General features: G+C 35.2%; 3 protein-coding genes across 4 annotated transcripts; 2 read left to right on the forward strand and 1 right to left on the reverse strand.

The window, feature by feature from the left end:
- The first annotated feature begins 1,980 nt into the window (after positions 1–1,980).
- On the forward strand, positions 1,981–9,415 carry LOC128858493 (uncharacterized). Its single transcript, XM_054094840.1, has 4 exons — positions 1,981–2,097; positions 2,364–2,706; positions 2,773–3,118; positions 6,664–9,415. Exons 2-4 carry the CDS (start codon positions 2,372–2,374, stop codon positions 7,003–7,005), a joined length of 1,023 nt encoding a protein of 340 aa, XP_053950815.1. The 5' UTR covers positions 1,981–2,097; positions 2,364–2,371; the 3' UTR covers positions 7,006–9,415.
- A 1,214-nt stretch (positions 9,416–10,629) lies between these two features.
- On the forward strand, positions 10,630–17,805 carry LOC128858494 (1-phosphatidylinositol 4,5-bisphosphate phosphodiesterase gamma-1). Its single transcript, XM_054094841.1, has 4 exons — positions 10,630–12,285; positions 12,346–12,829; positions 12,891–13,747; positions 13,902–17,805. The coding sequence occupies exons 1-4, from the start codon at positions 10,999–11,001 to the stop codon at positions 15,015–15,017; spliced, it is 3,744 nt and encodes a 1,247-aa protein (XP_053950816.1). The 5' UTR covers positions 10,630–10,998; the 3' UTR covers positions 15,018–17,805.
- Positions 17,773–23,381, reverse strand: LOC128858495 (WASH complex subunit 4). Of its 2 annotated transcripts, XM_054094842.1 has the most exons (10): positions 23,013–23,381; positions 22,433–22,953; positions 22,138–22,359; positions 21,305–22,063; positions 20,904–21,236; positions 20,566–20,845; positions 20,241–20,395; positions 19,722–20,148; positions 18,478–18,695; positions 17,773–18,393 (listed from the first exon to the last, which is right to left on the reverse strand). In XM_054094842.1, the coding sequence occupies exons 1-10, from the start codon at positions 23,029–23,031 to the stop codon at positions 17,902–17,904; spliced, it is 3,426 nt and encodes a 1,141-aa protein (XP_053950817.1). In that variant the 5' UTR covers positions 23,032–23,381; the 3' UTR covers positions 17,773–17,901. The 2 variants fall into 2 exon arrangements, with proteins under 2 accessions (XP_053950817.1, XP_053950818.1); XM_054094843.1 differs by lacking the exons at positions 17,773–18,393; positions 18,478–18,695 and adding an exon at positions 18,706–19,589.
- Between the last annotated feature and the right edge of the window lie 1,793 nt (positions 23,382–25,174).

A 25,174-nucleotide genomic window follows, 5' to 3' on the forward strand; every position in this document is an offset into this window, starting at 1 on the left:
TTATATAACCTGCAATCGCTTCCGATAGAGCGAAAAGATGTAAACGTTGCCGTCTGTGGGCGAAGACCATGAATAACAGCGCCGGCGGGAACGTGTTAATATATGAATAATACACTTTGTACTCATTCGTAATCTAAAAAAACAAAAAAAAGAATCAACTTTGTCTGCTGCATCAACAACGGCAAGCAAACATGTAGATAACTGTAAGTAAGAAATTCGTACAGCAAAAGTGTTGATACACTCACACTTTGAAGTAGCCAATGCGCGAAATAACTGTCGTTTTGATTTGCGATTCTTCGAAATAATATTTGTTGTCATTGCCATTTTCAGTATAACTGATGAAGTTCATTTATTCGCATCCGTATTTACGTTTTTACGTATGCAATCATGTCTCGAAAAGAATTGACCTTAGAGAAGAGAGAAATTGTTGTACGAGTTCGCGTACATAAAGATGGAAAATCCTACTCAGAAATAGGAAAAACCATCAGCAGGAGTAAAGCAATCGTGCAAAAGGTATTACAAAGATTCAGAAAGGAGAAAAGGATCGAAAATAAGCAGGGATCAGACCGTCCCAGGAAGTTAACTGAGAGAGATGAACGCCTCTATCAAGAGAGCAATAGAAAAAAATCCTTTCGAAAGTGCTTCGAATATATGTACATACGTAGGTACTCTATTGCAAACATCTCTAAACACCATTGTTTCATCGGACACAGTGCGAAGGTCAATCAAGAGAAATGGATATGAGCCATGTATTGCTAGAAAAAAGCCCTTCGTCAGTGATACTAATAGAATCAAAGGGCCCGAATTTGACAGAACTTATCAACTCAAAGAATTCGACTTCTGGGACAAAGTAATTTGGTCCGACAAATCGAAATATTATATAATATTTTCGGATATGATAGGCCACTTAAAGTGTGGACTTGTCCAACCCCCCACAAATCTAATCTAATGGAAGTGGAGGCGTCATGGATGGGGTCTCATGTCCATATCAGTTGTTGGCAATCTTGTTTTCATTGATGAAATAATGGCAAAAGAAGTATATTTAAAAATCCTTCAAGAAAACTTGTTACAAAGCGCTGAAAAATGGGATTGTCTGGTGGATTTTATTTCTAGCAGGACAACGATCCCAAACACACAGCGCACATAGTGAAGATGTGGCTAATAAATAAAGTGCCTCATTTGTTATCAACTCCTCCACAAAGCCCAGATATGAACCCTATATAGCATTTATGGGATCATTTGCAAAACCGATTAAGGAAACATCATATAACTTCCAAAAATCAGCTTAAAAACTTGCTTCAAGTCGAATGGCAAAATACAAATTCGGATTATACAAAAAACTTGATTCACTAAATGTCTGACCGACTAAAAGAGGTTATTCGATTAGGAGGATATCCTACTAGATATTACACATTTTTCTCAAATTGTTATTAAACTTTTTCATACATAAATAAACTTTTTCATACATAAATTTATTGCAAGAGTATGAACACTTTTGCTGTGCGAATTTTAAGATTTTCTATGGTTTTTTCTTTCTTATTTGAGAATATTTGAGAAAGTGAATGATGTGCAGTGGGAACATAGCTTTACTAAAAATGTTGATAAATATTTTTTATTCTTTCTGACACCCTGTGTTCGAGCAGCATATGCGCACTGTAATAGAGAGAAACCGAATGAGGGTGTATTAGAAAAGCATATTTATAGGGGGTGAAACCTTTGTTATTATTTATATTCATAGTTTGCGAAATTTAAATAGATAGAAAATTCTTCAGTAACGGTGTGAAAAAATATGTATGCATAAATAAAAAATAAAAATAAATAACTAAACGAAGAAATGAATAGATGAAATACATAATTATCTATTGAACTAAGTGAAAGTAATTGTAAGAAAACAAAAACAAACTTCAACAGAAATAATAACATTTCATAATTACTCTCACAGGACACTCTCTTACAATTTCAAGTGATACAGAATTTTCTCAAATTTCACAGTTATATGTTCCTTTACATGCAGTGCAGTACTACTTACTTCATCTCCTAATTACTTTTGCTTCAAATAATAAATTCTTCATTTATTAAAATCAAAAATCCATACGGGTAAGTTAAATAAAGAAATTAATCATTATTCTATAAAGTTTATATGAAAGCGCATGTGAAAAGTGTTTACTTCAACTTGAACTGAGATTAAATTGCTTTACGACTTGACTGATTTTTCGATCGATATTTCACGGTGTAATTGTATTTTGTGAGCAGGCAAGTTATTGATTAGTGATAGAGAAAATAATTGAAAAGTTATTCTACTTTATGAAACGCGATACGATTTGATTTTAATATAATTTTTCTACTTTTTACTTCTACTCAAGAGTCAAAAATGATTGCTAGCTGCGTTGGCAATTGCAACTATGCAGGCCCACCACCCGACTCAATACTATCAATGCCACCACCCCCTCTACCGTCCTTTCTGCTACCTAGGACTGCCGTTATAGCGGCTGCTGTACCAATAAACGATACCCATCCATGCTTTGCGCCCTTCTTGTGCGACCCCAGCCCATATCCTCACGAAAGTGGGGCCATCGAATTCGTCGAACTAACTGGCGTCGATTCGAAAGGATTGGAGAACACTTGGCTCTTCGTCTTGATATCTTGCTGCGTTGGTGTAATAATTTTAGGTGGCCTCTTGGCGGTCATTTTACTAAAGTGTAGAGAGTGAGTATAATGGCGGATTTTTTTTATTTACGACCCTTAAAAATACTTTTCTTTTCTGTCTTGCAGCACGCTATTTTCCAGCTGCAATCTATCCTATCATGACTCGAATATCAAGCAGAATGGAATGACGGGTCTGGGCGATTCTGCAACAAAAGCTAACCCATTTATGGCTGGTGGCATTTTATATCCATGCACCTCAACCAACAATCGCGACACTTTGCAATCCCAATTGGCAAATGATAGTCGCTTACTTTGGGCTACCCTAACTCCGCACGGCACACGACACTTCATATCGGACTATCCAGTGGGCAATGGGAATGTTGTACAAGATGCTCACTATGAGGTGGTGGATTACCGCACTAAGGTGCAAAATTCAACGTACCGTGAATATGTCAAGCGTGTACCGGTGAAGGTAAGAATAATATTTTATTTTTCCCTGTGCAATACCTCAGGGTTACATGAACTTTTATCATAACGGGTAAAAGTAATGTGCATTTCGAATTAAATCAGGTGTAAAATAATGTATAAACAAAATGATGTTGCCAACAACTGGGCTTGGCATTCGAGACTCCTCGACCTAATTGGTGTGTTATGTTACAAGAGTATAACTCCAAGCTCTGCCTGGTAGCCTCTATTGCATACAATTATGCGGAGGTGGTCATTTGGTTATTATGGCTTTGCAAACTTGCTGGTAGTGGACAAGGTATCCTACGGTAACAAGAGCAATTCGACATTGACGGGCTATGCCCGCCGCATATTTAAATGTTTCAAAAGCAGTAAATTTAATAAACTTAAAAACAACCGTTATAATATTTTATTTTTATTTTCTGATAACACCCACACAGAGTTGCATTAAAATTAAATAGTCTGAGCACGCATGTTTCTTCGAAATTATGTGTGGTGTGGTGTATGGAATAACCACTTTGCGCTCAAACGTTGCCTCTTTCAGCCGACCAACAGCTTAAGCGCTTTTTTTCAAAGAAATATAACAATATTAACTATTATTACAGCTATTTGTGGTTCCAATTTTATTAGAAATTTATTGTGCTCATAATAGGTATAATTCTAAAAAAAATTACAAACAAATTGCTTCTAACAGTTTTAAACCTATTGCACTTATTACCTTTTTATAATAAGTATATACATAAAAAAATCTGTAAAAAACCCACTTTGTGGTTATTGTGTTCTGAAAAATATAAAAACATGTTACATTGTTTTCCCTTTTTTAAGGCCTTTAAGAGTGCTAGAAAGTTTTGTTAAATTATTATTTTCTTTCGATTTGATGAGGCCGGCTGATATGAATTTTCATCATTACTTATGGGGCATATTATTAATACGAGTATGTATATTCGTTGTTGCTATTCGATTCTTCATCATCTGTTTTCAATTGCCGACATAAGTACCCTCTGTACCTATGTACCCTCTGTACCTATGTACCCTCTCGCATTTGGCGCTCACCTTGCTCGTCCGACTCTGAAGATAATTACTTCAGAAAGTAGTCCATATGAAAATGGATTGCCAATGGCATTCGCATAACTTTACAATTTTGTTTTTGGATAGCTTTTTTACTGCATGAAAAAAATCTTTATTTGGATCGTATAGCGCTCCATTGCTCGTCTGTTTGCATACTACAGCTAGTTCTCAAGTGTCAAATATAGTTGACGTACGACGCCATTTAAAAAAAGTATTCATCTTTCGATAGAGTGACTAGTTTTGCGCCCTTCTTATACGTAGAAATAGTTGTCTAGTTTTGGTAAGCAACTATTCATTTCCTAACTTAATAAGTTAAGCAAGGCTGTGTTCGTAAATGCAACATGACGCGCAAACTACAATTGCATAACAAACATAACGTTCAGAAATGCCAATATGGCAGCACTGCAATAATCAAGCGTTCAAAAAGACAACAATTCTATCAGTTGTCACTCATAATTTCTATCAAAAAATTGTTTACTGCATTTAACTACGATGTCTGATGAAAATTTCAAAACTGCAACTATTCATTTCCTAATTTAATAAGTTAAGCAAGGCTGTGTTCGTAAATGCAACATGACGCGCAAACTACAATTGCATAACAAACATAACGTTCAGAAATGCCAATATGGCAGCACTGCAATAATCAAGCGTTCAAAAAGACAACAATTCTATCAGTTGTCACTCATAATTTCTATCAAAAAATTGTTTACTGCATTTAACTACGATGTCTGATGAAAATTTCAAAACTGTTTTATTTTAATTTTTGTATTGAAATTTAGTTAAATTATGTTAATAATAATTGTATGAATTATTATTTTTAAATTTTTAGTGAAAATCTCAGTTATTGCTGAGAGTACGGTTGAATATGGAGGACGAGTTTAAATCGGGTAGAAGGAAAAAAAATGTATTGTGGTAGAAAGTTGTGACCGAAGTTAAAAATGTAAATCCCAATATAAGACTGGACAGCACCACAGCGCAGAGAAAATTCTTAAATCTCTTGGTAACGTACAAGCGCATTAAGAAAAGAAATAATTCTTCCGGTAGAGAAGCTACATCCTGGAGGTATTTTGAGGATTTTCGATTTTTCTCTTTGACTTCAATAGCCTTCTTTTTCTTAAATTTAAAGAAAATCTATCTTTTCAAAAATGCAAACAAACGTATTTGCAAATTGTCAAAAATTGTATAAGAAGTATCAAATGTCAAACTTGCAGTGTTGCCACTGATGCTTATGCTGCAAGTCATGTCGCATCTACGAACACAGCCCAATTAATTTAAGTTTGATTTTTTATTCCATTTTTTGTAGGCTTTACCAATATACTTATCACTACAACTCCTGAGCTTCCTATCGTAATGCAAAATGTTAGGAAGTTTAAAACATTTATTATTTATAGTATATGCCATTTCTGTTTGTTTTCGCCTACTGAATTCTCTGAGGAGTATTTTGATGAAAGATTTTAGTCCTCCATCGACTCCACAAACTTAACATTTTTCAGATTTGAAAAAATAAAGGTCAAAATTACTCACACGGGTAAGAAATATTGTCATTAAATTTTATGTGGTCTTAATTTTTTTATAGACTCTTAATGACAATATTAACGGTAAATGTACTTTAATACGATTTTTTTTTAATTATTTAGATCTACTTTAGACCAAACTACGAAAACTTTAATATCATACATGATATACATTCTTGTCATTTTTCCCCCACTTTGTCGTACACCGTGCAATTAAATAAAACTCTACTTAGGGCTATATATATATACAAGCTTTTTATTGGGTTTGCCATTACCTGCCGAGGGGCGACCGCTATTAGAAAACACTTTTTGTATCATTTGCTGTTTCATGCCCGGAGATTGGAACCTGTGCGTTTCCGAATGGTAGTTGCAACCAAGGCTATAGACTTAGGGCTAAAAATAGAATATTTGACAATGGATTTATTTAAATGGTAATTTGCAATACTTCTGTTCTGAGGCAAAAATTTTCAACGGTCGGGAACCAAATGGCGGGTTTTCGGCACTGATACAGTTATCGAAAACTATGTATTTGGCTGACAAATATTCTTGTGTTTTTCATGTTTCTTAGTAACAATTCTTTGGAACTTCGTAATACGGCAGGGGATTTTAGCCACAAATATTGAAACGAGTTAGCAGTAGCGATTAAGTTAATGAGCCTTTTAGCAGACCGCACCTAAAAAATTGTTGAAGCATCTATGTGTTTGGTTAAAGGTTGCTACTAATGAACATTTTTTCGTTAAGGTCCTATATGCCATATAAAAGCCATTGGTCAATGTCTAGACCAATCTAATAACTGTGGCAAGCAAAAATTAAAATTCGGAGTATGATATACTCGTATATTTACCGAGAATAGCACGTACCCTTGGCTGTATTTGGGAATACTTACCATACTACGGAGTTATAAAAAATTTGTATACAAATATGGCACAAATTAACTTGAAATAACGTAACTTTCCCTTCATATTTCTAGTCTTTCGACAACAATGGCTTCGTTGATTATGACTACGAAGACCCAACGCCACTCATGGATTCTTATCATGATGATTTGGACTCTGGCTATCAGGAGCCACAGGAAGTGCTCAACACCCTTCAACGTGTCTGCCCACGCCCTGTAGTCTCGTCACCAACACGTATCGATAACCCAAATATGGCACCACTTAACTACTATCCTTCAAATCGTTCCAATCACCACTTAAGCACTAATACCTTGCAATCCAATCACTCGTCCGCCACTTTAAATCGCAAAGCCACTCTAACACGTCGTATAAGTGATGCCTCATCCTGTGGACCAAATGCTGTAGCTAAACAGTGAAGCGTAAAAAATGGAGATATATTGTAGATTGAAAGCAGTCTCGTTGAGAAGATAATGGGAGAAAAGCGGTTCAATGTAATAAGAAAATGTCAAGAATCCTATTATACTTATACAACGAAACGTTAGTTTTGCTATTGCTAAGAAACGGCCCTCATGATGAATGCGTGGAAATAAATTACTAACACTGGGATGGTAAGAGTGGCAGTTGGGGCAACCGTTCAGTTATGTTCTGAAAAGTGTTTTTTTTTCTGTGAAAACTGTTTTGATGGTGTTTTGATTACTTGAGAAAACTTTATGATAGGCAAGTGTGTCAGACTACGCGAAGAAATATAATAAATACCCAAAGAAATCAAAATCTCAAAGCATTTATATACTCGTACATACAAATTTTATTTATTATTATGCAAGTATGTGTGTATGTACATACCTATATCATACGAAAGCAATAAGGTGTTGAAAACCTACGAAAATCGTAATAAAATGCATCAACACTCTAGTTACTTGTACTGAGGTAATGATAGATATAGAAATGAATTAAAATTTAATTTGAATAAAAGGAAATCTTTAAATAACAGCAAACTACTTGCGTTTGCTACAGAATCTTTACCCATGTGTGCTATACTTATATATTGTGTACAAGAAACTGAACTTTTTTTTTTGACAGATAGAAAACGTTTGAAAGAGAGAGGATGAAAGTCACGTACTATAAATCGCGAAAGACTTTCACCACGCTAAAAACCGATGTTTTGAAATAGAAATCAAATTGGATTTTTGGATTTTTGGATTAGTCGAACACCTCCGTTAGGCGGACAATTTTCTCTATACCAAATCTTATGTATCGTAAGAAGTTACCATCCTTTGAGTGGTCACCTCTCTTGGACGGACCAATTTTACTGAAGGGGAGTGTACGCCTAAGAGAGGTTTCACTGTAATTGGTTTTTGGCATGGTGAATAACATTTGTAAATTTTAGTACTGCGCCTTGTTTTAGTTCATCTCGCAAAATAAAGCTAGGCAGCTTACAAATACAGCTGAAAACTGAAAGCTGAACCTGAAAATGATTTTCTTTAAGAAAACAATTTTATCTAAATCAAACAAAAAATGGTGGAGACTGTATTTTGTTTGTTGACTGTGTATGCATGGTTTATAAGAAATGTAATATAAGTACTTAATCAAACACCCAAATTCCTAATCAATGAGAATTCATTTAATATTACAAATAGGCTTGCCCTCTAACAAATAATCGGTTATAAAGTCTTTATGTAAGTAATCGCTTGACACATATTTTTATGATTAAGTAATTTTATTATAAAATATTGAATAAAAAGGATTTAAATAGCTTAGAAAATTCTTACTGACCAAAAAATGTAAAACTATAAACGCCGAACTTAAAAAAAAGTAAAAGCTATTCTCACTCAAATACTATTTATGATAATAAAACTATTATTATAGTTAAATATAAAATATAAATTAAAGTAAAAAGAGGTAATAACAAAAAATTACACTTCAAAACGGTAACGCGAATGGTTTTAATCAACTTTATAAAAGAATAAAAGTAAATAAAGTCACGCAAAGAATTTTCAACAGGCGAATTGATTAATTCACAAATAACACTAAGTTAAAGACGAATTATGATATATATAATATATATATATATATATAAATATATATTACAATGATAATAAAACCGCCGGCTTTCAATTGATCTCTCGACTCGTACGTTTTAATAAAAAACGTGTCACAATATTTTGTAAAATATGACGAAAAAATAAAAAATACTGATTTAAAATTAACATTTGAATATTAAAATGAAAAAAAAAGCAAATACTTATACACTTACATATATTCCTACACATCAACACTCAGTCACTAAAATGCAAAAAATATTTTAACGCATGTTTCGTGTTAATACGCAAACAATTTTAAACTCACATATTTCCTAAGCCACATTTCAGATATCATAACTACGTAAATACGTATAATACAATACTATATAAAATGTGAGTATATGTCTATGAGAGTATACATAAATACTGAATTTAAAATTGCTTTTTTAAAAGCTTTATGTTTTCCCACGTAATTTTACTTGAAACAGTGAGTTGTATTAAATTTTACACATACCACAAATAGTGATTACATAGCAACAGGCAATGCTCAATATTTATTTAATGGTTTTGTTGAATTTTATGAACTATAAGTATGTTTTAAAGCAAATAAAGAATTTTTATGCGCAACGTGGCGCATTTATTATAATTCACGTATATTTAAGTAAGTGTTTACCGTAATTATGTGTTGTATTCGCTATATTCCTATTTATACTGGATAAAAGCAAAAACTCAAAAATAAATAAAAATGTATTCAAAAATTATTTAATAAAATGTGCAAATCATAAAAATATACATATATAAACATTTACACTCTTGCTTTATTTCGGTTTTTGCAATGTAAAGCAGAATTCGCCGCTACCAGCTTAACCGCAGAGAAGCTCAACAAGTGAAGTTAACAGTGCAGAATTTAGTAAGGAAAATAAGTATAATTCATTTTCTCACAAATATAAACTGTCTTGTTAGCTTTAACAGACAATAAATTATCAATTGTATAGGTATATTTCGATATATGAAATTTCCTTTCACTATTCCTATTCGGAACAACAACAAAACACCCAAAAATGTGTAAGTGCCAATTATATGTATATTCCTATTCGAAGAACGGTGATTATACTGAGAGGACTCATTACGATGTGCTTTTTCACCATAAATTAACAGCTGAAAATTCAACCGCTCAAATTTAACAGCAGTTGCGTATTATGACTATGTCTGGCTTTATTCAAAATGTTAACGCTGTAGGCTAGCTATAGGTATCATTTTAACATATCCATTAATAATTTATTTGATTTATTTATTTATTTTTCATTTCCTTTACAAATCTCTTTTGAATTGTTTTATATTTCGTTGCCTATTCCAGAAACCCTAAAAATATAAAGTACTCTAAATTTAATATTGGTAAATTGAGGGCTTTATATTCATTTGTGGTTTGTCTTCCTGTGAGAATTAATCAAGATACTGAGCAAGATAAGCCAAGAAAACACGCTATATGACATTTGCGACTGATGTACACATTGTACTTTTTGTTGTTTGTTTGCAATATGTGGTTTTATTTACTGAATCGCTAAAATCTAAGTTTAAGCCTAACAGTAAGTTTTTAAATTTTAATTTAATTTAACAGCTTATTAGCCCGTATAATGGAATCGGTTCTGGCGAATCTGTACTCGAGCAACAAAAATATTTTTAAATTAGAAAGGTCAAGGGAAAATTAAAAACGAATTGAAGAAGAAGAAGAAATAGATTGCTCTAATCTTCTATAGATACGCCTTGGTTCGGTTTACGTTTCCCCATCAAACGTGGGGCGATCTCTTGGCCTTAGACATGATGGGCCGATTATGTGCGCAAGAGTAGTCTTAGGGTCTTAGGTTCATTCTCCTTTTTATATCCTTTTATTGGTACATTCTCAAAGTCTTTTTCGGTTACGCTTACAAATATCGATTTTTAGATATATATATCGATGTTTCGATATACCGATATTTTTTAAGCAACCCTGTTCAACATTCACTTCTGGCAATGCGGCCAACCAAACAAACACCAAAGGAAACTTTCCTCATAAAGTGCCTTAATTTCACAAATAGTAATTTATGTGATACAATTTTATATTAATACCATTTGTGAGATACCTTTTTATGTAAAGAAACTGTGTGTGCCAATTGAATTGAGTGGTTGGGCAAACATGAAATATGATATAGAAATTCCAATTACCATAAAACTTACTGGAGTGCAATAACAGGAGAGAGAGAGACCTTATGTGCAGCAAGAAAAACACTCCAAAAAGCAACAGGAAGTTACAAAAATAGATAAGCCTAGCAAACAAGTGATTGACCAGCAAACAATACCTTTTCAGCATTCTCTTTCCTGAATATATACACTTTGAATATTGTGGAAAACATGTTGAATTGTTTTAGCACTATGAGTGTGCCTACATTGGGTGAGATGGAGCAAACAATTTGTATGCTTGAACGTGGCACTATTATTACCAAGCTCTACTCTAAGCATCGTCCAGAGCAGCGACGTCTATTGTTGGTACGCGAAACACGGCAGCTTCTATGGTCATCCGTTATGGCTGATACCCGCACCGACTATGAAGGATCACTAGAATTACGGGAAATACGAGAGATTCGAGTTGGAAAGTGTTCGAAAGAATTTCGCAATTGCGCTGAGGATACGAAACGTTTTGAGCCGGCAAAGTGCTTTGTAGTATTGCATGGTAGTTCATTTAAATTAAAAACTTTTTCCGTTGTGGCACTCTCCGAGCAGGAAGCAGACCATTGGGTACGTGGTCTTCGTTATATGGTACAGGACACGGTGACAGCACCCTATCCACTCCAAGTAGAACGTTGGCTTCGTCGAGAGTATTATGCCATAGAAAATTCGAGTGTGCAGTCTTCGAAAGATGGTGGTCAAGTGACAGTAAAAGATTTTAAATCGTTTTTGGCTAGTATTAGCTGCAAAATGACTACCAGCAAGTTGATGGAATATTTTTCTGAAGATGATGTAAGACGTAAAAATGATTTACGTTTTGATGATTTTTCCCGATTGTATCGAAAACTGCTTTTGCCAAGTAATTTTCTGGAAGAAATGTTTTACAGCACTCCTGGCGCATTTCCATACTCAAAGAATGGCGAAACAGTTACATTGCGAGAATTCCAAAATTTTTTGGTGCAAGAGCAACATGAGATAATGGGACGTGATGATGCCTCTGTTTCAAACTTCATACGCGACTTTCTGCAAGATGTTGAACGTGATGTGCAGGAGCCTTATTTTACTTTAAGTGAGTTTCTAGATTACCTTTTCTCAAAGCAAAACGACCTCTGGGATCGCAATTGTGATCGTATTTACATGGACATGAAGCAACCTATGTCGGCATATTGGATTGCATCTTCGCACAACACTTATCTCACTGGTGATCAGTTTTCCAGTGAATCGTCATGTGAAGCGTATGCGCGTGCATTGCGCATGGGATGTCGTTGCATTGAGCTGGATTGTTGGAATGGGGCAGATAATCTGCCATACATTTTTCACGGGCACACAATGACTTCAAAAATTAAATTTAAAGATGTAATCAAAACGATAAAAGAACATGCTTTCGTAACCTCCGAGTATCCAGTGATTTTATCAATTGAGCAAAACTGTTCTTTGGAGCAGCAGCGTAATATGGCGCAGGCACTAATTGAGGTAATATCTTAAAAGAGAGGACAATTTTTATTTAATTTACTAATCTACCAAATTTTTAAGGTCTTTGGTGACATGCTGCTGACCCAGCGGTGTGATCGCGCTGAAGTACAACTTCCATCACCACACCAGTTACGTCGAAAAATTATACTTAAGCACAAAAAACTGCCGGAATATGAAGATGGATGCCCTGGTGGACCCAGTATAGTAGGTGGTGGCTCTGGTATCTCGTCGAATAATGGAAGTAGATCATCCATTAGTGGTGGAAATGGTGATGACAATGAAAATGTGCGCAATTTCCTCAAAGAGGGAATGTTGTTCTTTAAAGATCCAGTGGACAAAGCTTGGAACCTCTATCATTTTGTCTTAACACAGCAGCAATTAATTTATTCGTCGCATTCTGATGAAAACAATACTGGTGGTGGAGATGATGATGACAACGCCTTATCACAGGGTTCATCGTCAACAATAATACCCAAATCGAAAGATAATTTTGTGAATGACGAGCTGCACTTCGGTGAAAACTGGTTCCATGGGAAATTGGAAGGTATGATAACTAAACAAAGCCTATTTAAATATTAAATAAAGTTATCAACATATGACTTCAGGTGGTCGGCAAGAGGCTGATCAACTTTTGGAGGCCTACAAGCATCTTGGTGATGGAACATTTCTAGTGCGCGAGTCAGCCACCTTTGTTGGTGATTACAGTTTGTCATTTTGGCGACGAAATCGCCCTAATCACTGTCGTATTAAGTTGAAACATGAAAACGGCGCAACTAAATTTTATCTAGTCGATAATTTCGTGTTCGATTCGCTTTACTCGCTTATTGTTTACTATCGGAAGAATATGTTACGCAGCTCCGAATTCTCAATCACCTTAAAGGAACCTGTACCACAACCGAAAAAGCACGAAACACAAGAATGGTTTCACCCAAATACAACCAAAGAGCAAGCGGAGCAAGTGCTTATTAAACTGGATGTGGGCTCATTTCTTGTGCGCCCATCAGTCCAAAGCACCAATGCTTTTGTCATATCATTTACAATTAATCGCAAAATCAAGCATTGTCGCATCATGCAAGAGGGTCGCCTCTATGTTGTGGATACTATTCAATTTGAATCGCTTGTTTCGTTAGTCAATTATTACATACGCAATCCACTATATCGAAACGTTAAGCTATTGTACCCAGTGTCTCAGGAATTGTTGCGCCAAAAACTGCTCGCTTGTCAGGCATCGTTGGAGCATCAAAACGGCAGTGACTTCAGCGATGCCTCCAGTTATATGGATCCCAGTCTGGATGACCGTGTGACATGTAAAGCACTCTACAGTTACAAAGCTAATAAACCGGATGAATTGTCATTTCCAAAGCATGCGATTATTATGAATGTTCACAGGAATACGTCGATGTGGTGGCGCGGCGATTATGGTGGTATGGTTCAGCGCCACTTCCCGGCTAACTACGTAAAGGTAAATAAAAATTTTCATAGCAGGCTTAGAGAAAGAAAGAATATTCACATTAATGTTTATTGTATCGATATACCTATTAAGGGCAGCATGAAAATTTAATTAACTAAATATTTTTTGCTATTAGAAAATTGAATTATTCTTATTTCTCCCATAGGTGATTGACTCTGCTGGCGATGATTACAATTCCTTTAGTGACGAGAATAACAGCGAAAATATCTCACGCACCGATTCCATTGACATTCACGGTGCAATTGTGCACCTTTCCGAATCAAATGAACCAGGCATATTATTCCAGTTACAAATTCAAACACCCACCATGCAAAATTCCTTCATCATCGGTTTTGATAATCAAGAATTGGCTTATGAATGGATAAAAGCCATACAGGAGGGTGCACAAATCGCCAATCAACTGGCAACAGAGCGTCGTAAAAAGGAGCGTTCGGCACGGGTGGCCAAAGAAATGTCCGATTTGATTATTTACTTCCGAAGTGTGCCATTTCGTGAACATTCCTGGGTATTCTACGAAATGTCCAGCTTTCCCGAAACTAAAGCCGAGAAACAGTTCTTGCAACAGAACAGTATGCTCTTTTTGCAATACCATCGCAACCAGATCAGCCGTGTATATCCGAAGGGTCAACGCTTGGATTCGTCCAATTTCAATCCGGTACCATTTTGGAATGTGGGCTCACAAATGATTGCGCTCAATTACCAGACCGGTGACAAGGCAATGCAGCTTAACCAGTCAAAATTTCGAGACAATGGGAATTGCGGTTATCTGCTGAAACCGAAGTTTATGCAAGTTGAAGGCTTCGATCCAAATAACCCACTAGCCATCACCTCATTAGAGGAGCGCTTTATAACAATACGTATCATAGCCGGACGCCATTTGTTCCGCGGTGGCAAATCCAACAACCCGCTAGTCACTGTAGAGATATGTGGCGCTAGTTTTGATACGGGCATTAAACACCGCACAAAGGGTAGCGAGAACGGTTTTAACCCAGTGTGGAATGAAAAATGTGAGTTTGCCGTACGCAATCCACATTTTGCGCTGCTACGTTTCGAGGTACAAGACGAAGATATGTTTGCAGAGACGCATTTCATAGCGCAAGCATGTTACCCATTGAATTGCATACGAACAGGCTATCGTAGCATAACGCTGCGCAATAAATTCAGCGAGGAGCTCGAACTGGCCTCGCTGCTTGTGCATATAGACGTTAAGCACACCGCCACAAATGCAGCTAATGAGCACACGGTTGTTGTGGGGTTTTAAACAGTTGAAAGAATTGATAAAACAAATGTTGTTTTATGCAAAGCTAACTTGATACAAACACTTTTTGTTGTATGTTTGTTAGCAAGTGTCCTTTAACTACCCAACGAACAAATGCCACAAGGCATGATTACATAATTACATAGTATGTTTTTGAAACAAGTGAACAAATTTAACACTTTTTTAATAATTATTATTAAACATTTAAAATTTTTGCATTTATTGCATATGTTAGGAGATGATGAAAGATTCTCGGGAAACATGTGATAAATAGAGAATTATTAATTGGTTTCCTTCCTTCTGCATAAGGAAATATGGAAACCACGTAAAGAAAATTAAATATAGAAAAGATAACATTTCTTTCCAGATTTCTTCATCTCGCCATTAAATGTATCGACATATTGTAAAACTATTGTTTTCTCAATAGAGTTATAGCACTGAAACTTTTCTTCCATTGACTAACTATTGCAACTCTTATATAAAGACTTAACATTTTTTATATACATATGTGTCTACTTCTAAGCAAAATGTACTTTATTAATTGCACGCAACACTGCATATATTTTAAATTTTATTACATCTTATATATGTATAGTATCTATATATGTGCGTATGTATAGTTATCATATGTCTATGTAAATTTACCAAAAAAAGTATGTATACACAAAAACCTATTTTACAGATGTCTCAAATTGTAACAACAACGAAATTCGAAAAATGGTTCCAATACGAAAGAAAACAAAGTACGAGTTACGATACGAAAGACGGTTTTAATTGTAACCAGATCTACACTTTTCATATTTCCATTAGGCTTTTTTAGAGCTTAGTCTATATAAAATCACATGCACAAAATAAACCAGCAGGATTTTTTAATTAAGTGTTGAGACAATGTTCCAAGACACCCCAACGGGGGAATCGCAGATTTTTAGACCACCACCCCGGACCGTACGTTTCTACGTTACCAAGGACTGTTACTCCAACAGCAGAAGGAGTGTTTATACTACTACACTTATTTTCTATAACTGAGGAGTCATAACAGATGCGATTAAAGTATTGCTTCTGCTGTTGTTACAGCAGTTGCACCATCAGTCTTATGAAAGAATTCAGATTCTTTAAGTTGCCTAGGAATTTTTTTGCATATTAAAAGCATCAGTTATTTCTCATGTTTCATGGTGAGTGAACGCTCAGAAATTTTAATTGTTGAGTTGAACAATTCCAAGTTTTCCGTACATATATTTATTTATGTATATATTTTTGTTTTTGTTATATTGTCACCAAACTATTTGAGGGAGGGAGGGAGTATATGTACCAATAAGACAAGACAATAAAGTTATATAATTCATTAAATTTCGGAGAAGGTAATATATAGAACGTTGAAATAGAAAGTATTATCACAGTTTTGCACTTCAATGTATGGTGTTTGTTATTAACTGTAGTAAAAACTTGCGTTTTAAAACTAAGATTAGCAACTTTTGTTTATAAAAACAAGTTGGTTCCGTGGAAATTTGAAAATTTTGTGGAAAATGTGTCATTACAGTAATAAAAGCCGATTGGCAGAGTGTTTAATGACTTTACAACAACAATAACACATAATATAGCTGCTATTTTTTAGCTCAGTAGTCCTTGTTATTGGGATAGACTGGCTATAAGGCAAATCTCTGACTTGTTGTTATTGTAACATTTTTGGGGAGGGCTGCTTAAGGGGTTATACGCAGTTATGAAGCAAATAAAAGACGGGTTGTCAAGGATTTATCCTGAAGAAACTTCAGAATATTTTAATTTGAAAATTTTTGGCGGTTATAAAAGCATCCTTCAAGAACGTAACAAAATTTTTTATTTATGAAAATGTTGATTATAGAGCGCGCTGCAGGCGATTTCTGGAACCTCCTTTAAAAAAGGCGATTTACGGTGTACATCGTAACTCAGGATTGGATTATCTGAAATCAAAAAACCAAACAAATTTTGTTAAAATATTAGATTATCTAGTAATTAATCGTTCGGCTAATCAAAATAGTGAATTTTCACAAAATGGCAGCTTTTAATAGAAATGATTTCGATTTTTACGTTAAAATTTGGCCGTAAATTGATTATAAAATGGAAAATAAGTATCAGATTTACAAAAGAAACGATTAATTACTAGGAAATGTATATTTAAAGATTGAGTTAAAACGGTTGACCGATCAAACAAGCCGTTTTCGAGATATCGTGTACACCGACTTGAAAAATGCCGTTTTGAAAAAAACACGTTTAAAGTTTCAATACCTACCTTAAAACGTGCCGAGGCATCTCTACATATTTAGGTATAACTCCGAAAGTATTGCTTAGATCGACTTCAAATTTCGTGCGTATACTTTTGAATATATGTACATTACAAAAATGCAATAAAAAAATCGATTTTTTTGAAAGTCATAACTGCGTATAGCCCCTTAAGTGAGTCCTTGGCTGAATATAAATACGGATCGTTCGGACTGTCGTGGGATTTTGACGGGCGTGTTGATGTTGTTGTTGTTGTAGCAGTATAAAATTCCCCATACTTACATACGGGGAATGCTGCTGGAGTGACAGTCCTTGGCCCGATATAAATCCGGGTCGTTTCGATAACGTAGAACCGACTGTCGGGCTTGTCAAAGTATTTGGTTCGTTACTTGCATTTTATTCCATGCAAACCTTGAAGTCCATTGAAATCTTTGCGAAAGCGTAGTAAAAATAAAGACTGCGTTGTTTACCATCTTTACTTTTACTACGCTTTCTAAGTCAATTGCTATGCAAGTTTCTATTTATTCATATAAATGTGTATAATTTTGCTTTAATTTTTGGCAATGTAATTCATAAAAAAATTATATAATCGTATGAATAAAATAATACAAATACTTTTGTATCACTTTAATTATTGGAAAAAGATTTTCGCACTGCACAAATTACAATAAAGTAGATTGTATTCCATTTGATATGCATTTATGCGTCGTTCAGTCAGCGCCAGTGTTTGCTGCAACTTTTCAGTTTCACTATTTTGTGTTGCAAGTGTCGCTTTTGAGTTACTTTTTGCACCACCTCGTGTGTTTGTCGATTTTTTAATATCTAGCAGCATTTCTTGTATTTTGCGGCGCTCCGCATTGAAGCGCTCACGCACCGTTGCGAACCAATGCAAAGCATAAAAATCATCGATTTGATTTAATAGCTTTAAAATGTATGCTAAACCAACGGCGAAACCATCATCGAAGAGCACTGCCTCCTGACGATCTTTCTTATTGATTTTCTCTTTGACGCGCAACATATGCTCCACATAATTTAGAGAAAGCGCCGGCAGAATGAGAAAGAAATTTTTCAAGTGAAGATTGTTTGGATTACGAAAGAACGGATGGAATGCTTCGACAAGTAACTGAAATACAATACATACAAATATTTATCATTTTTTAGGCATAGCAGCAAAAATTCAATAATATTCACACTTTTTCCAACTCACTTTGAAGTAGTCAGTACTATCGGAGAAGCTCTTCACCAAATTGCAGATATTCGCTTCGAAATTCTCAGCCGCCGCCACAGTCACTTCGTGTAGGTTCTGTTCCTGACAGGCAGATATGAATTGCAAATTCTCATCGAATTTTGGCAAATAAAGACTGGCGCTGTAGTTGGCATGAATGCTACCGGAGCGCACCAAACGGATATAACCCATAGCATTGCCTGAGAAATACGTACAAATGTAGTTGAATATATATACGCGTACGTTTTGTGGTCCAGATCGATTTTGTTTGATCGTCATTGAGGTTTGGACGATACTTGCCAATTGCTCTTTGGCAGAAGTCTAAAAAAATCTATAATGGAATATCTAGCGCAGCAAAAACGGAACACTTGGCGGCATAAGTACGAATAAATGTGATATCATCAAGGGTAATTTATGTACTATTAAAAGTTTAGTTCTTTTCCGCCGCCTTTATATTTGTTACTCAGTTGCCTACAGGGCTACTGGGAAAGTTGCTCTAGATACTTAAGGACTTTATTAAGGAAATATAAAGAAAGAGAATTTGTATCAAGATTAGGGACAGTGATTGTAAAATTTTTTGCTTAGTTGCGTATTTTTAGAATGTTTTTCTTCTTATAAAATTTTACCCTATACTAGTTGAGTCCTTACGGAATACTTTTTTAATTTAAATATTATACATTTTTAGATATCATGTCGATAACCAAAATAATCAGAAATTACTCTCAAAATAATGTACTTAAGAATTTAGGACGACTTTCACGGTTACCCTGTATAAAACTGTATCGTTATTTAATATATTTGATGTCAGAGATACCAAAATTTCTAAGATATAACTGATATTTGAGTAAAATTGCAATATTTTTGCCCACTCTTTATATGGCATCAAAGTAACATGTAAGCTAATGATTTAAAAATTTGGTCTACATTGACATAAAAAGTAAAGACTGGACGCCAATTAAGTCTATATACATCACAAAAGACTGATGTTGAATGTTTGGGTACCTCTCAGTGTAGTAGTCGTACAAAATGCGCTTAACCCTAACCAACTCGCCGTTGTTAGGAGGTCACTTGACTGGCATCACATTCCATACAGGCTTAAAAGTGTCATACCAATCAATCAGTAAAACACAAATTACAAAATTGTATTTCATTTAAAATGCATTCAAAAAATAACGAGCAGGAACATAAATTGCAACCTGTAAAATTCGTTATTGCAAATCACTTACCCACTTGCGTTATCACCTTCCGGAAAAGATCCATATATGTTTGACCATCATTGGAGAGGCCTAACTTACGTACATCTTTATTAAAGGCATCGGCACGTTCGTAGGCGTATAGGGGATAGCTTTTCGATTGTTTGTGCTCGGCATAAGAGCGTAATTCCTTCATGAGGCGCGATTTGATTTGCTCGTCGTACAGAAATTGCGAGAAAGTGTAGAATTTTTGTCGCAAAAATTGATATGTAAAATTGACGGTGGTGTTGATGACACCCGTGCCGTGTGTGCGTAGCGAATTGGCCACGTGCTGTATGCCAATCGAGTCCAAGTGCTTGTTGGCGCTCGTTTGTTCGACGAATATTTGAGAGTTCATATTGTAAACGTATTTCGAGACGAAGATATGGATTTTACGCATTATCTCCAAAATATCAATGCCCTTAGAAAGTTTTAGAGAAATTACATATTAATTAGAGGAATAAAAAATTAAAACAAGTGGACTGATACTATTGTCTTATTAACTAACTATACCTGTTCCAATGTTTGATTAGGCAAATAGTCTTCCACAGGCTTAAGCTTTAAACGCGTTTTGGCCAGGTGTCGCATCTCTTCGTAAGTCTTCCAGTCGTGCAGTGATATGGTAGTTAGATTATAAAACATAGCACTCAAATAATTTTCAACGTGATCTGAAAACAACAGGTAATTGGTTATAACTAATTTATGAATTGGTATAACCAGTTATGAAGGCGCGTAGCAAAACATATTATGTATAAAAATTAAAATAGAAAACAAACAAAAAAATATTAGCGAAGCGAAAGATAAAATAAAACTTAATAAGCATATTTCGTGCAATAACCTTTTAAAATCACATAACTTCCATTTAATTGAATCGGACAAGCATTAATCAAATCGCGATAATCATCTATGCCCTGCTCAAACGGACTCATCTTTTCCAGCTGTAAATTGGAATGCACTTCTAAACGCAAAAACGTTTCAATATGTGCACATAATTTGCTGACGATTTCGCTGCGTAAATTATCATAAGTTGCTCGTTCCAGACACTTTGATAACTTCAACTCATTCAACTCTAACATATCAAAAGCTTTTCCGCAATCGTTAAAAGCATACAGAATATGCTGCAAAAGTACAAAATTTTTTATTTGTTTGATTATAGAAATAAACGCAAATTAACACCTGAAATGAATTAAAGTCCAATTTGCGCTCAACCACCTGCTTTAAATATGCCGAAAGTACTGATTGATGCCAATAAATAAAAGTGGTATCACACAAATCATCCACATTTTTCTGACAATCTGCCAATATCAAAATGCGGGACATTAATATTTGGAAACGTTCGCACTGATCTTGAGGCAACGTGCGGTTATTAAGATTAGTTGCATTCACTGCGAGTTTCGTTATGAATACGCGCATTTTCGTTGGTGGGCCTGCCATGCACTTCTCAGCAATGCGCAGCGCAGCCAGAGCGTCAACGTTGCGATTATGCATTTTGGCAGCAGTGATGCGTTTCTTTAAAATAAAAATATTTACAAAATAGTTTTTTTTTCAAAATTTCATACATCGAGCATTTCAAATACCTTGTACAGGTTCAACAAATGTAATACTTTATACTGTAAGTACTGCATCACACATTGTATAACTTTTGCAATGACATCCATGTACTGTTGAAACACTTGTTGTATACTTTTCAACAATTCAATAAGTTTGCAAATACACTGTAGTGTTGGTTTGGCCATTGGTGATTCTAATGTTACATGTGCATTCACCAAACCTTTTATTAGGCAACTTAGTTGCGATGCGTAACGCAGACCAAGCAGCAGCAAAGCGGCCAGCTCCTTAAATTGATGTACAGTTAATTCGAATGGGCCGGTGCTTAATGCTTTTCGTACATTCAGCGTCCAAAGAAGCACTTGCGAACAATAATTGCGGCTTTCACGAGGAAGAGTTTGCACTCGAGTTTGTAAATAATGCTGGCGCAATCGTTTAGTATCTTGCAAAATGCGCTCATGTGGCTTCACTAATGAGGTAGCGTGTCGCCGCAGGAACGCGATCGGTTGCCAGGCCACATTAGCTATCAACATAATTCCTTGATGTTTCTGATTGAGCTCTAGTAAATGCTTGACATGTTTAGTTTCAACTTGGCCACAGAAATCGTGGAAAACTACACAGAAAGCATTTAGACGAACAAGTAGTCTATGATCACTAAATTCATTCGCATCGTATTTGGCTATACCGGCCAAACATTGTTTCATATACTCATTGCATTGACTTGTAAGTTGACCAATACCCTTTGGACCGATTTTATCTTTTAAGGCAAACGTGCTATCAAGAAAACTCTGCAATGTATAACATAGATATTTCTTCGTTAGAGCAATAAAGACCTATTATCAAATAATTTGTACATACTTACTTGAAATAAATCCCCCGAAAACAAAAAATCAAATTCTTGCAAGCAATTTTTTAACCCATTCAACTCGTTGTCAGTACAAAACTCTAAAAAATTTTTATTGTGCGCTACTGCGTCCACAGTTTTCTTGTAAGTCTGCCAAAAACGGCAGAAATTTGAGCTAGATATAATCTCGTTAAATATTAGAATTTGTAATAGCAGGTCCGCCAGGCAGTCGAACACATCCTAAAAAGGAAAATCTTATTACTGATATTTAAATGGCATGCACTTATTTATACGAATAATGTAATATCGGTACCACAAAACGAAACTCCAAATTTTTGTTATCCTCTACTGCGCAGTAAGCGCCACATTGATGCAGCAAATTATTACCCAACACAATGCAGCGTTGCAATAAAAACTGAATGTCGCATATAAATTGCATAGATTCGCTCATTTGTAACACAATCTCATTTGTATGTTTAGTGAGATTGACACTACCACTCCAATCTTCATCTGCTAACATTACACATAAATTCTCATCTATATATAGGAACTTTGTCTGCATTTGCTGAGCTCTGTTTACCAACTCATCGACTTCCGCGCAAAGATGTCCGAAAGTAAGCAAAGTCTTGTTTAGTAAACGATCTGATTCCAGTAAACGAAGCAATTGAAGCTGTTCCTGATTTGCCGAGTAGTTTATGACTATGAGAGGTGTAGCCGTAGGCGGTGCTCTAACTGTCGGTATTTGTATTATGTCCTTCAACAACCGGTACAACCTCTTATCATGAAAATCCAGGAATGTACCAAAATTCTTTAGCTGCTCTTCAGCTGACGAAACTGTTGTGTAAATAATACATTTAAAGTAATTTCTCTTACAAAGAATGAATGGTACTCACTTATGGCTGATTGATTCATTATTTTAGCTTAAAAGTTGGCAATATCAAATGATTTTTGTTTTAGATGGCCGGCACACCTAAGATCCACATAACGCCTAGTGATTATCTTCTGTGTAGTAAAAAATTTTATTTTGACTATTCGTCTTTTTTTTCCTTGGAAACAAATTCCTTTCAATGTTTCTCTGAACAAAGGTTAAAGACTTATTTGGCCAGCTAATTGTTTTGTGATTTAAAGTTGCTTCATGTTCCTAAAGAAAGATTGAATACTTCGTTGGCCAACTTGAGAGCTAAACCACCAACTACCATTGAGGGTTTTATTTTCCTTTTTGTTTATTATAGGTTTATTTGTATATTTTAAGAAAGTTAGTGACGGCATTATATTTTATTGCATTGATGTCTCGATAAAATTCGATTAATGATGGGTAATTTTTTAAAGGTGGGTATTTCTTATAATACGTTCACATATGCATTAATTACCTATAAATCGACCCTTTCACATATGGCAGATTACCTGTAAAATTGACAATCAGCTGTCCATACTGCTTTGAGAGGTTTTTCTTCCCAGAAATTATTTTGGTGGATAATTTCGGTGTTTTTGGTTTCCTTAATTATTACTAACGACATGAAGAAAATACAAGGCTAATTTAATTGCGCGATTGAGTGCTAATAATAAACAGTTGGGAGAAATCCGTATGCGACGTTTACTGAAGTTGTAAAAAATTATGGCAGCAATACGCATGGGAAATTCTATATTACATTTTATAATAAGTAATAAACGTTTATGGACACACGCTTTTTTCTGTAAAATGAATCCATAATTAATAATATTTAACAAACATTTTATTAGAATTATGTTTACAGACCTGTTTTCTTTGCCAGCATCCATTTCATTTACTTTTTATTTTGATGTTTCTCCTTACATTCGTAATAATAATTTTCGATAACACAGAAAACACAGGGTTGTATGTCAAAAAGTATCCTTATTATCTAGGACTGTTTTATAATCTCAGATTTTGGGAGAGAAATGTTGTATGGGAAATCTCGCTTTTTAATTACGGATTGGGAGTTAAGCGCAAAAAAAGTAGTTAATCTACTTATATGTGAACGTATTATTATGGTACTTGTTGCATTGAAGTATGATGTGGTTTGTGTTTTTGTTCGAACGCATGTTTCATATTCACCGTTGCTGTTTATTTTCAATTTGTTTGTATATTAATTTAGTATAGACTTGGTTGTGGGCTTTGCCTTTATTCAAAATTTGCCATCTGTATGTGGGTGGCATCTCTGCAGCCATATGGTAAATAATCAAGGCAAATTGAGTACCATAGGTGTGGCCGTTCCAAAACAGTTACTTTATTTTTCGTGATTTTGACAATACTCTTTTGGGTATTTGGCCGAGCTCCTCCTCATGGCGTTCGTCTTGATGTTGTTCCATAAATGGAGGGACCTACAGTTTCAAGCCGTCTCTATCAGATATTATTATGAGGATCTTCTTCGTGGAAGAAATACACTCGGAGGTTTACCATTGACTGCCGAGGGGCGACCGCTATTAGAAAAAACTTTTTCTTAATGTTGGTGTTTCACCGAGAATCGAACCTACGTTCTCTCTGAACGCCCTAATCCATTCGGCTACGGCGGTCCCTTATATATATATGTAATTGGCACGTACACCCTTTTTGGGTGTTTGGCCGAGCTCCTCTTCATATTTGAGGTGTGCGTCTTGATGTTGTTCCACATATAGAGGGGCCTACAGTTTCAAGCCGTCTCTGAACGGCAGATATTTTTATGAGGAGCTTTTTTCATGGCAGAAATACATACTCGGAGGTGTGCCATTGCCTGCCGATTCAATGGTTTAGTTCAATGGTCTATTTGACAACGTTTTTGACATTAGGAATTGAATACTCCTGTCGTTCATTTACTTTGATTTGGTTTAGCTTCATTTGTGAATTTTAGGCAGATTATAGAGATTGTTTATTTACATTTGTTTTTCAAAAATGTTTGAAGAAACTGTAATAAATGCCATTGAAAAGCATAGATGTTATATCATTCTTAAACTGTTCCTCGTCACTTGCAAGCTTGCGCAAATCATATTCAAACAGCCCGTGGATCTAAACTAAAACTTTCGTCGTTGGTGTGAGTGGCGTCTTATCTTGTGCATTTCA

Source organism: Anastrepha ludens, chromosome 3, assembly GCF_028408465.1.
Source record: "Anastrepha ludens isolate Willacy chromosome 3, idAnaLude1.1, whole genome shotgun sequence".
Lineage (NCBI taxonomy): Eukaryota > Metazoa > Arthropoda > Insecta > Diptera > Tephritidae > Anastrepha > Anastrepha ludens.

What these genes read in the sequence shown, in the direction of transcription:
- LOC128858493 (XM_054094840.1), top strand. Translation starts at nt 2,372, where the DNA reads ATGATTGCTAGCTGCGTTGGCAATTGCAACTATGCAGGCCCACCACCC. An exon ending in ATTTTACTAAAGTGTAGAGA is followed by an intron (nt 2,707 to 2,772) that starts GTGAGTATAATG and finishes TCTGTCTTGCAG; the next exon opens with CACGCTATTTTCCAGCTGCA. An exon ending in TCAAGCGTGTACCGGTGAAG is followed by an intron (nt 3,119 to 6,663) that starts GTAAGAATAATA and finishes TCATATTTCTAG; the next exon opens with TCTTTCGACAACAATGGCTT.
- LOC128858495 (XM_054094842.1), bottom strand. An exon ending in ATTTGTTGAACCTGTACAAG is followed by an intron (nt 21,237 to 21,304) that starts GTATTTGAAATG and finishes TTTATTTTAAAG; the next exon opens with AAACGCATCACTGCTGCCAA. An exon ending in AAGTTATGTGATTTTAAAAG is followed by an intron (nt 20,396 to 20,565) that starts GTTATTGCACGA and finishes TGTTGTTTTCAG; the next exon opens with ATCACGTTGAAAATTATTTG.
- LOC128858494 (XM_054094841.1), top strand. Translation starts at nt 10,999, where the DNA reads ATGTTGAATTGTTTTAGCACTATGAGTGTGCCTACATTGGGTGAGATG. An exon ending in GTTCCATGGGAAATTGGAAG is followed by an intron (nt 12,830 to 12,890) that starts GTATGATAACTA and finishes ATATGACTTCAG; the next exon opens with GTGGTCGGCAAGAGGCTGAT. An exon ending in TCCCGGCTAACTACGTAAAG is followed by an intron (nt 13,748 to 13,901) that starts GTAAATAAAAAT and finishes TTTCTCCCATAG; the next exon opens with GTGATTGACTCTGCTGGCGA.